Below are 12876 nucleotides of genomic sequence, written 5' to 3'. Positions count from 1 at the left end.
AAATACTAAAACAATAGCAAAAAAGAAAGTGATTCATAAACAAAATGAGCTCAGCACAGAAAATTACATGGAACAAAGAAGTCAGCAACACCACAAAAAAACACATTACAAAATGACAGCAACAAATTCATACTTATTAATAATTACACTGAATCTAAATGGATTAAATGCACTACTCAAAAGATGGAGATTTACAGACTGGGCAAGAAAACATAACCTATTAATATGCTGTCTATAAGAGATACACCTTACAAAGATAAAAATAGACTAAAAATCAAAGTTGGAAAAAAGATATATCAAGTAAATGGCAATCAAAAAAGAGCAAAAGTGGCAATACCAATTTCTGATAAAATTGCTTTAAGACAAACACCACCATAAGAGACAAGGAAGGACATTATATAATGATTAAAGAATTGATTGAACAAGATGACAAAACCATAATAAATATCTACCCATCCAATGAAAGAGCCTCAAAATACATAAACGAGACTTTAACAGAATTGAAAAGACAAATAGATGACTTCACAATAATAGTAGGAGACTTTAACCATATAAACATCTACAGAGCACTTCACCCAAAAACAGCACAATATACATTGTTTTCCAGTGCACATGGAACATTCTCCAGGATAGACCACATGTTGGGCTACAAAGCAAGCCTCAATAAATTTAAAAACATTGAAATACTGCAAAGCATCTTCTAAGAGCACAATGCTATAAAGTTAGAAATCAACAATATAGGAAGATCAACAGAAAAAAAGCATACACATGGAAACTGAGTAACACCATCCTTGAAAAATGACTGGGTAATAGAAGAAATAAAAAAGGAAATTAAAAAATTCCTTGAATCAGACAAGAATGAAAAATCAGCCACTGAAAACATTATGGAGTTGAGAACCCAGAAATAGATCCATCGACCTATGGTCAGCTGATTTTAGACAAAGGGCCAAAATCCATTAAATGAGGAAGAGATAGTCTCTTTAATAAATGATGCTTGCAAAATTGGTTATCCATTTGCAGAAAAATGAAACAAGATCCATACCTCATACCATATACAAAAACTAACTCCAGATGGATCACAGACTTAAATGTGAAACCTAAAACTATAAAGTTTCTCAAGGAAAAAATAGGGGCACGTATGTTGTTGTTGTTGTTGTTATGTGCCGTCGAGTCGGCCCCGACTCATAGCGACCCCTCCTTATAGGGGGCCTAATTTACGGCTTGCGTGTTGCTATGACACTGGAAGCTATGCCACCAGTGTTTCAAATGCCAACAGGGTTACCTATGGTGGACAGGTTTCAGCAGAGTTTCTAGACTAAAACAGCCTTGGAAGAAGGACAAAGCCATCAATTTCTCATGGAATTGGCCAGTGAAAACCTTATGAATAGCAGTGAAACACTGTCTGATATATTACTGACAAACTTTATAAATAGCCCTGAAACATTATCTGATATAGTACCAGAAGATGAGACCCTGAGATCGGAAGGAACTCAAAATATGACTAGGAAAGAGCTGCCTCCTCAGAATAGAGCCAACCTTAATGACATTAATGGAGTAAAGCTTTCAGGACTCCATTTGCTGATGGGGCATGACTCAAAATGACAAGAAACAGCTGCAAACATCCATTAATAATTGGAACATGGAATGTACAAAGCATGAATCTAGGAAAATTAGAAATTGTCAAAAATGAAATGGAATGCATAAAGATTGATATCCTAGGCATTAGTGAGCTGAAATGGACTGGTTTTGGCCATTTTTAATCAGACAACCATATGATCTACTTTAACAGAATTGAAAAGACAAATAGATGACTTCACAATAAGGGCAAGGAGGCCACATGTTCTGACCTCCTCTAATCCCACAAGAGGAAGACAGGATTACCAGCAGTAACCCAAGGCCTATTACTGCAAGGCCAGACATGCTGCCTCCCTCCAGCCCTTTCACCAACCAGTCCTCCCAAAGCACCCACCACCTCTCTCCTGGGTTCGATAATTCGCTGCAGTGGCCACACAGAGCTCACAGATTATGGGGTTTATCAGGGAAGCACCACAGGCTACAATTCAAGTTCAGGAAAAATGCTCAGTCTCTCTCCCAGCCCACTGTCCCTCAGCCAAAATATGACCTTGATTATATCCCTCCTGAATTTAGAGACCATCTAAAGAATAGATTTGATGCATTGAACACCAATGACCAAAAACCAGAAGAATTGTGGAGAACATCAAGAACATCATCCATGAAGAAAGCAAAAGGTCATTAAAAACACAGGAAACAAAGACCAAAATGGATGTGAGAAGAGACTCTGAAACTTGCCCTTGAACAGACAGTAGCTAAACCAAATGGAAGAATTCACAGAATAGAAGAGCTGAACAGAAGATTTCAAAGAGCAGCTTGAGAAGACAAAGTCAATTATTATAATGAAATGCACAAAGACGTGGAATTAGAAAACCACAAGGGAAGAACACGCTCAGCATTTCTCAAGCTGAGAGAACTGAAGAAAAAATTTAAGCCTTGAATTGCATGCAATATTGAAAGATCCCATAGGCAACATGTTGAATGATGCAGGAAACATCAAAAGAAGATGGATGGAATATACAGTCACTATACCAAAAAGAATTGGTAGATGATGACCCATTGGTAGATGATGGCATATGATCAAGAAACAATGGTATTAAAGGAAGAAGTCAAAGCTGCACTGAAGGAATTGGCAAGAAACAAGGCTCCAGGAATGGATGGAATATTCATTAAGATGTTGCAACAAACAGATGCTGCGCTGGAGGCACTCATTCGGCTATGCTAAGAGATTTGAAAGACAGCTACCTGGCAACTGACTAGAAGAGATTCATATCTGTACCCATTCCAAAGAAAAGTGATCCCAGAGAATGTGGAAATTATCAAACAATATCACTGATATCACATACAAGTAAAATCTTACTGCAGATAATTCAAAAATGGTTGCAGCAGAATATTGACAGAGAACTTCCAGAAATGCAAACTGGATTCAGAAGGGGACGTAGAGCTAGGGATATCATAGCTGACATTAGATGAATCTTAGCTCAAAGCAAAGAATACCAGAAAGATGTGTACTTGTGTTTTATTGACTATGCAAAGGCATTCAATTGTGTGGATCATAACAAACTGTGGATAACATTAAGAAGAATGGGAATTCCAGAACACTTAATTGACGGCACCTAACAACAACAACAAAAAAAATTTATGGCATAAATAGACTCTCAAGCATAACCCAAAATGCACAAACAGCAGATGATAAACTAGATGAATGGGACCTTCTAAAAATTAAATCTTTATGTGCTTCAAAAGACTTCTCCAAAAGAGTAAAAAGAGAACCTACAGATTGGGAAAAAATATTTGGCAACAACATATCTGACAAAGGACTTATCTCTAAAATTTATAGAAAACTCCAACACCTCAACAACAAAAACACAAACAATCCAATTCAAAAATGGGCAGAAGACATGAACAAACACTTCACCAAAGAAGGTATTCAGGTTGCCAACAAACACATGAAGAAATGTTCATGATCATTAGCCATTACAGAGATGCAAATCAAAACAACAAGATACCATCACATCCCAGCATGAATGGCAAAGTTCAGCAAGACAGAAAATAACAAATGCTGGCAAGGAAATGGAGAGACTGGGACTCTTATACATTGCTGGTGGGACTGTAAAATGATACAACCACTGTGGAAAGTAGTATGGCGATTCCTTAAAAAGTTGGAATTAGAAATACCATCTGATCCAGCAATCCCATTAATCCCATTACTAGGTATATATCCTAAAGAAATGAGAGCCAGGAAAAGAACAGATAAATGCACACCCATGTTCATTGCAGTACTATTTACAATAGCAAAGAGATGGAAACAACCTAAGTGCCCATCAACAGAAGAATGGATAACCAAACTATGATACATACACACAACTGAATACTGTGCAACACTAAAGAAAAATGTAGAATCTGAAAAACACGGTGTAATGTGGATGAACTTGGAGGACATTATGCTGAGTGAAGTAAGTCAATCACAGAAGGACAAATATTGCATTAGTTCACTATTGTAAAAAGTCAAGGAGAGGTTTATATATGGAAGGAAATTTTCTTTGTTGGTTACCAGGGGTGGGAGGGGAGGGGAAGGAATACTGCTATAGGTAGAGACAAGTTTTGATTTGGGTAAAGGGAAGGGTAATGTACCAAAAGAAGTGATCAATACAGTGTCATTGAGGAAGAAGACATGGAAAGGTACCTGGGAGGTACAGACAACAAAGAGGAACCCTTTTGCACATACAGTACTATGTTGTCAGTGATGGCAAGCATTGATCTACTATGGGTGGATGGATGGGTAGACAGGCTGAATGACCAGGTATGTCTAGGCAGGGGGTCGTGTGCCCATGACCACATATAGGGTTGGCAGACAATGTTTCCATAAGCGTATTTGTATGTGCTGTAAGAATGTCCAGTTGTATAGTAGCACTGACAAGGGACAAGGTTGTGGTGACTTCTTAGCCACAGCCAGCGACCTGCAGGGAGCAAGTAGCTGGACCTGTGAGCTCAAGACCATGGTCTCAGGGAACGTCAAGCTCAACTGGTGTAACATGCTACACAAAAATATTTTTTGACATCCTACTTCAGTGAATATTGACTGGGATCTTAAAAGCTTGCAAGTGGCCATCTAGATGCAATGATGGGTCTCTCCTTGTCCAGAGCAAAGAAGAATGAAGAAAACCAAAGATGCATGGAAACAATTAGTCCAAGGGAGTAGTAAACCATGCAATCCTCAGCCGATATAACCATGACAGCAGAAGAAATAGATGGTGCCCAGCTACCACTGTCAACCACTTGGAAGGGGATCGGTGTAGGAGATCCTGGATAGAGTAGGAGAATGATGTGGAATAAAACTCAAAATCATAAAGACCAGTTTTACTGATCTGACAGAGCCTAGTGAGACCTCTGAGACTATGGCCCCTAGTTACCCTTCAGGTCTGAAACCGAACTCACTCCTGTGGCTTCCAGTCAAACAGTAGACAGGCATATTGGGTGAACATTTACATCAGGAAGATACACTCCTTGGAGTGATCAATCAATCAATCATGAGAGAACAGAAGGGCAGTGTTTGCAGAGGGAGATACCTTGGGGGGGGGGCAGGTGGTAGGAGTGCATGGAAGGGAAGGACACAGGGAAGAGCTAACTATAGGGAGGAAGTGGGAAGAGAGCTGTTACACTGTGAGGAATTACAGTCAATGTCATGAAACAAAATGTGTATGAACTGGTGTATGGAAAATGAATTTGCTCTGTAAACCTTCACCAGAATCACACACACACACACAAAAAAAAAACACCACTATGGAGCACAGTTTTATTCTGGCACACATGGGGTCACCATGAGTCAGAATCAACTCAATGGTTGATTGGTTTACAACTCTATGAGGCAGGAAATCATGGATTCTAGATTCAAAGCCGGTTCAGTTATTCATTAGCTATGTGACCTCCAGTAAATTAGTTAACTTCTCTGTTCCTCATCTTCTTAGTAAGAGTATCAGTTAAGGTTATTGTGATGATTGAATGAATAATATAAGTGCTTAGAATAGCTATTACTATTATTATTATTTTCCAGATAAGGAAAACATGGCTCAGTTATACAAAGTCACAAGTGAAGGCAATAGCCAAACCTAGGTTTGCCTGACTCTAAAGTCCATGCTTCTAACCTCTGCGCATTACTGCCTTTCCCTTTCCCTTGCTCAGAAGGAGCTCTGGTGGTGTAGTGCCTAAGGCATTTGACTGCTAACCAGGAGGCTGGTGGTTCAAACCCATCAGCCACTCCTCAGGAGAAAGATTGGGCAATCTACTTCCGTAGTGATATTGCCTCAGAAACCCAAGGAGGGGTCACTATGAGTCAGATCCAACTTGGTGACAGTGATCTGGTTTTTTTTTTTCCCCCTCAGAAACGCTTTTCAGTATTTCTCTAGAACAGATCTTGGCAATGTATAGCAATATTCACATGGTATGAAGACACTCAGCCCTAGCAATCCCAGATATTTGCAAGCAACCCAGAAAAATGCCCTTTACCCCAACTTGCAAGCTCTTAGCATTCTAGTGCCCCACAAGTGACCCCCCACATACCTTTCCAGCCTCATCTCTCCCTCTTTTTAAGCATACAGCCACCCCTCAAGCAAGCAGCTAGGACTGTTGTAAAAGCCTCCTAATTTATCTCCCCATTTCCTGCCCTGCTCCTCTCCAATCTGTGTTCTACACAGCAGCCAGAGCGGTATTTGAAAAATTCAAATATGATCAGCCAGGAAACCTTTCCTGGCTTCCTCTTCAGGAAATAGTCCACATGGCCTACAAGACCTTCACAATCTTGTTCCTGCCTTTTTCTGTAGCCTCACAGTTAGCCTCCCTTCCCAATCTCTACCCCATACTCAGTTTTCAGGTCTTAGAGTAAATTTCACTTCCTCAGAAAAGATTGTTATATCTTCACAGAGTCTTATACTTCTTTGTAGCACTTATCACAATTACAAAGTTTTTTAACAGTTTCCTTCCTCACTAGACTATAAACTCTATGAGGACTTGTGCACCAATAACTCAGGCACTTAAAACCTTGGCATTTGGTAGACAATAAATATTTATTGAATGAATCAATCAATCCTTCAAAGGTAATTCCCATATCCTACAACTAACCTTGAACTCTCCTTTTCTCAAATTCTAAAACACGATTTATCATTTGATTCTACAGTCTTTTTTCCTTCAACTTCATGCACATCTAAACACTGGATCAGGAATTCAGAAGTTCTCCATTTTTCATCCTACTCTGGTACTAACGAGGTCCCCTGGGTAGAGCAATGATGTCCTTTCGACTATGAACCTAAAGGTTGGCTATTCAAATCCACCCAGCAGTGCTGCAGATAAAAAGCCTGGCAATCTGCTTCCACAAAAGATTATAGCCAAGAAAACTCTATGCAGCAGGTCTACACTGTAACATATGGCGTGGCCATGAGTCAGAATCAACTGACAAAGTTTGATTTTTGGTACTAACTTTGTGCCATGGGCAAGCACCACTTCCTTTTCAGTACCAAGAAGTTACCTGTCCTACTCACTTTGAGAGGTATGAGGGTAAAATGAGAAGTCGGTCCTGAGTAAGACATATTTTAACTTGAGAGGGCTCAGGAAGTGCTCATGTAAGGGATGGCTGTTTTCTACAGGAGGCAGAAGACCAAAGCAGGTTCAAAGTGCAGGTTCTGGGATCAGACCACCTGGGTCTAAACACTAGCTTCACCACTTACTATCCAAGGGACCTAAGTTAAGTGCCTTAAGTTCTCTGCATCTCAATTTCCTCCCATGTTAAACAGGAACAACATTACCTGGCTCACTGGAATGGTGACAGAACAAAAGGAGATCATGTTTGTACAGCACTTAGGAAAATGAATAGCACATATAAGCACTCAGTTAATGAGCAATACAGTACTTGATCATTATTACAGAGAGCCGGGTCTCTTCCTGTCTACTTACAACAAGCACTCAGGACACCATCCATGGCTCTAGATCTTACCTGGCATGAGGGAAGCGGCTAACATCCCCTTTGGCAAAAGTGAAGCATCGAAGGTTCGGACTGCAGGCCCAGGAAGCTGGAGTTGGGACTGGTACTGTAGGTTGGTCACTCTCAGGCCCCAGTTCCCAGTGGGAGAAGGCTTCATTCACAAAGTCCCTGGCACTCAGCTGCTCCAGATCAGCAATCACATGATCCCAAGTGGCAAAGTTATTGACTAGTGCACCATACTTCTGCTCTGAAAGAAGACTGACCCGGATTGATGGCCAAAGATCTCCAAACTGCACACTATAGGTCATGTCAAAATTCTGCAGAGCCAGTCGAGTGGCAGGGAATTTGGGCTCTGTGGTAGCCTAAAGGGGAAAGAGCAGGATTATTGTCTTCTCAGCTTTGCCTCTATCTTCTACTATCTAACTCTACCTCAGAGCCCTGGAACAAACACAAATCCAGTTAGTTAGTGCCCACTTATGCCTTTGCGTACAGCCTCTCCCTACCAGAGAAGTGTGAAAGAGAAAAGTAGTGAGGAATTGGCCTTTCCATTTCAAAGTTGTGAGAAGAAAGCTGTAGTATGTGGGGGTCATCAAGAAGATAAGCATTCCTTGAGGCCTTGGAGTAAGAGGAACTTAGAGAATGGGAACTCAGGAGCAGACTTTTGAGAAAAGGCTGCAGAAGGATGAAAGAAACTATGGAGGTCTTAGAGAAGTTTCAGGCGTAAAAACAAATGACTCCTTCTGAACAGTTCTCCTATTTACTAATGCATTTTATGTCTGTTACCATATGTGAACATCACAAGGTATCTCAGTAGGATTTAAAAAAAAAAAAACCCACAACCCTCCATATTTGATGAAGAAATGAAGATATTTATCTAATGAAATGAATTCATTGCATGAATGATAATGTTCATAACCATTGAGGGTCATTTTGGAAGAGTTCCCAGAACCCAGAAGGTATAATGAGGAGAGTTCACAGAACCTTGAGGTATAAGCTGAAATGGAGATCTATGGGGATAGAGACAGGAACATCAGTCAGGCTTAAGAGCATAAAGATAGATTAAAAGGGAAAAGGAGACCTCAAGTGAGAAGTCCACAATTAGGTCCTTGTTGCTCATGGTTGAGATCCTTGCTATGGCTGGCAATCTTATTATTATGACTTTTACTCTGGCATGGATTTTTTGGTCTGGTTAGAACTCTCTCTGGCCCTCATTTCTTCCTATGGCGGGGACTCTTGCTCCGGCCTTTACTTTTGCTATGGCGGGGACTCTTGCGCCAGCCCTGACTTTTACTCTCATTAGGACTCTTGCTCCGGCTCCGACTTCTGCCACGGTGAGGACTCTCATGTTGGTCCAGATTTATGCTCCGGTTGGGACTCTTGCTCCGGCTCTGACTTCTGCTAGGTTGAAGATTCTCACCCTGGCCTTCATTTCTACTGTACTGGGGACTCTTGGTCTGGTCCACACTTCTGCTAAGGCGGAAACTCTCAGTCTGGCCCTGATTCATGCTCTGGTGGGGACTCTTGCTCCGGCTCCGACTTCTGCTATGATGAGGACTCTTACTCTGGCTCCGGCTTCTGCTTCGGTTGGTACTCCTGCTCTGGGTGTCACTACTCTGGCTTCCAGTAATAACAACAGTCGAACTACAGCTGATGTTAGTGTTACAACTGGAATTCTTAGACAAAGGCAAAGGGCAGCTATAAGGGATTTGGGGGGACTCTTTGCGAGAGTCTTGAGAGGCCACAGAGTAGATATGGAGGCCACAGGGAATGTCAGGACGGCCTTGGGCTCGGGGGGCAATGGGTAAACTTTTGGGGTCAAAGGGTGTTCTCAAAGGGATAAAAGAATAGATGTGGGTAGCACAAGGGGGTGCTACAGACTGGCGATGGGGTGGGGGAGGCCCCCTAGGAGTGCTATAGGAGCCACAGGGGGGTACCACAGGCTGGTTATGACACTGAAGAGGGCCTGTGGAGTGATTGAGGGAACCCAGAGGGCAGGGATCAGGGGAGGGGGGAACAACAGAGTACATATGAGTACTGCATGGGGTGTCTATGGGGGGTCTACGAGGTATGCTCTGAGCATAACTATTGAGTGAAGCAGGAGCACAAGGAAAGCGGAGGGGAAAGGAAGAGGGGATGATAGTTTTGAGGGTTCGAGGAACCACAGTGGGTAAGGTAGTCCCTAGGGGAAGTTCTTTGGGACAGGAATTTGATGGAGTTGTGATGGATGGCTCCCTACAAGAAGGACTAGAAAGATTGGAGGGGCAGGGAGGAGGTGGAGGAGAGGTACAGGTCTTAAGAGGTCTGGGCTGGCCAGCAGGGATACACTGGGGAGGGACAACCATAGAGCAACATCTTTGAGAAGTACGTGACTGTCTTAATTCTGAGGATTTGGGGGCTTTTACTTGGGGGGAAATTGGGGTGGTGAGAGGAGGTTCATTATAGCTTCTGTGTGGGGGTGGTGGGGGAGATATAAACTGGTTGCTAGGGGCTAAATGGAAGGGGAGGACAGAATAAGGACAAGGGGAGGACAGAGGAAGGGGGGATTCCTGGGAATAAGGAGGACTAGAAATCGTTGTGCCTGGAGTTAGGAAAAGGTAAGAATTCCCACCAGCCTCCCAGGAAAGAATGGATTCAAAGCAAGGCTTCCTGAAGTTCTGGGGCTGAGATGGGCAGGGAGAACTAGTATTCCCAGGAGGTATGCGAATGGTACAGTAAGGGCTCCCAGAGGCAGGTACATGGGCTTCTGCGGGAATATGAGAGTAGTGGTAAGAGCCCTCTTGAGGTGGGCTGGGAGAGCTAGAGAAGTCTGCCTGAGAAGAAGGTGTAAAGCCACAATCATTTTTGCCAAGAGACAAGTCAAGCTGTGGTTTGGGTTCACAAGAGTCTGGAGGCTTAAGGCAGCCATGGTAAAAGCTGACAGTGGGTGGGGGAGGTACTGTGGAAAGAAGAGGGTCATTATAGCATCTTCCTGAAGACCAGGGTGAGAAAATCACGGGATCAGTTTCCAAAAGCCTCTGAGAAAGGGGTGGGGAGACAACAGGTCTACTTCCTATTGACCGGTGAGCAAGGGGAGGTGAGATGATGAGGCCAGCTCCCAGAGGTTTATGAGCAAGAGGAGGTGAAATCACAGGGCAAGATCCCCAGGGTCCATGAATGAGGGGAGATGAAATCATAGGACCAGTTCTTGGGGGTCCAGGAATGAGGGGAGGAGAAATTGTGGGGTTAGTTTCCTGGTGCCCGTGAGTGTGGGGAGGTGAAATCATGACATCAGTGTCCGGGGGCCCATGAGTGACAGGAGCAGAGGTCAAGGGGTCAGTTCCTGGGGACCTATGAGTAAGGAGAGGAGGGGTCACTGGGTCCATTTCTGGGGGCTTATGAGTGAGGGGTGGGGAGGTTACTGGGCCAGTTTCTGGGGGTGGATGAGTGAGGGGAGGGGAGGTCAATGGGCCAGTTTCTGGGGGCCTATGAGTGAGGGGAGGGGAGGACAATGGGCCAGTTTCTGGGGGCCTATGAGTAAGAGGTGGGGAGGTCACTGGGCCAGTTTCTGGGGGCCTATGAGTGAGGGGTGGGGAGGTTATTGGGCCAGTTTCTGGGGGCGGATGAGTGAAGGGAGAGGAGGTCACTGGGCCAGTTTCTGGGGGCTGATGAGTGAGGGGAGGGGAGATCACCGGGCTGGGTCCCACGGCTGACAGGAACTCATCACAGTAACAGAGGGAAGTATGCAGGTCAAAGAAAGCACTTTGGGGATAGGGACACGGCGTTCTTGGGGGCCCGATCCAATTGCAATAAGGGATCCGCAGACGCTGAGGGGGCGACCCCGTAGTGTTGAATTGGCCAAGATAAGGGCTCAGAGGGGGCGAAACTGAGCAGTATGGCTTTCCTAAGAGTAAGGGAGAGCTGGGTTCAAAAGAACATCTCCCTAAAGGCAGGGGAGGTGGTGGAAGTGGGGAGGGGCATGGTGGGGGCGGGGAGGGAGGCGGACCTGATATAAAAGGAATTTCAGAGCCACAGGTGAGTCCAGAAAAAGGGTCCCTGGAAAATTGAGGAGAGTTCAGGGGATGAGGGGGGTCGCTGCATCTTTTGCTTGGGTCTGGGGAAAGCCCGGGAGTTTGGGCAGGGTGATCACTGTAACCTTTCCTGGGTGCTGGAGGCAGCTTGAGGTTAAGGATCGGGCTGAATCTTTTCCCGGAGAGTGTCGGCGACTCAGGAGGGAGGAAGGGGGGTTCGCTAAGACATTTTGCGAGGGGTGAGGGTGGCCGGGCTTGAAGTTCGAAGAGAAAAGGAGGAGAAGAGTTCATAGGGGAGGGGTGAGAGGGGCTGGGTAAGAAAGAAAGGGAGGGAGAGTGAGGGGGAGGGAAGTGGAATAGGTAGTGGGGGCCAAAGCGAAGTAAAGTGGGGCTGGGAAACCAGAAGCTAAAACGTAACTGAAAGAATGAGGCGGGGTGTTGACGTAACTTAGAGGGGCGGAGTCACAAGGCTAAAGAACTTAGCTGGGGGTGGAGCTGAAGATTTCTGACGAAATAAAAGGGCTGACGGAGAGCACATCGTGCCAGATGTCAGAAGAAGGAACCTACAGAAGCTCACTGAAGGCTGAGGAAAAGAGACCCAAGGCGTCCAAGAGTAGAGAACTGGAAGTCATAACTTAGTTGGGCGAGGAGTAGAAGGGATAGAGAAGTTCCGATAGAGAAGAAGGCAAGGGGCGGAAATGCGTGGGAATGTGGTTCCTGGGCCCCGGGTCGGACTTTACCCATTTTTTCTTATGTCGATGTCTTCGTGGGGCTGTTGCGAAGTCCACACGTTTCAGCAGCTCCCTGACAACTCTCACTACCAGCGCGGCCATGTTAGCGTGCGCCGCCGGGTAATTCCGACCGGAACCGAAGTGAGCGACCCGCGGGTTCCGGAGAGGTAAAGTGCGCCACTCCGGTGGACTTCAATAGGGAAAGGGGAGGGAGTTAAGTATGACGCTCTTCCAGGGCTCTGCTCAACATTTTATACCTCTAGATGCAAACCCCGCCTCACCAGAGATTCCTTGATCAAGTGCTGGCAGTAGCGTCTCTAGGATGGGTGTCACCCAGTGCGGTAACTCAAAGTGACACCTCCACCCCATGGACCTCCTCCCTTCCCAGATCATGCTGTTGTGTTGTTAGGTGCCATCCAGTCGGCTACAACTCATAGCGACCCTTTGCACAACAGAAAGAAACGCTGCTGGGTCGTTCCCCATCCTCACAATCCTTGCTATACTTGAGCCCATCGTTACAGCCACCTTGTGTGTCCATCTTGTTGATGGTCTTCACCCTTTTCGCTCACCCTCCACTTTACCAAGCGTGGTA

The 12876-nt window shown here is 44.7% G+C and overlaps 1 protein-coding gene across 1 annotated transcript in view; it reads right to left on the bottom strand.

Moving 5' to 3' along the window:
• NSUN4 (NOP2/Sun RNA methyltransferase 4) overlaps positions 1 to 12386 on the bottom strand; it is a 45735-nt gene extending 33349 nt beyond the window's left edge. The window contains exons 1-2 of the mRNA XM_007946690.2: positions 12294 to 12386; positions 7559 to 7908 (exon numbers count right to left, since the gene is read on the bottom strand). Coding sequence (XP_007944881.1) covers positions 7559 to 7908; positions 12294 to 12386 — 443 coding nt within the window. The remainder of the gene's footprint in view (positions 1 to 7558; positions 7909 to 12293) is intronic.
• Positions 12387 to 12876: the final 490 nt, after the last annotated feature.

The sequence above is a fragment of the Orycteropus afer genome, unplaced genomic scaffold, assembly GCF_000298275.1.
Source record: "Orycteropus afer afer isolate SDZICR_OR568_19922 unplaced genomic scaffold, OryAfe1.0 scaffold00169, whole genome shotgun sequence".
NCBI classification, from domain to species: Eukaryota; Metazoa; Chordata; class Mammalia; order Tubulidentata; family Orycteropodidae; genus Orycteropus; species Orycteropus afer.
The sequence above is the reverse complement of the archived record's forward strand: the minus strand, read 5'-3'. Positions and strand labels throughout refer to the sequence as shown.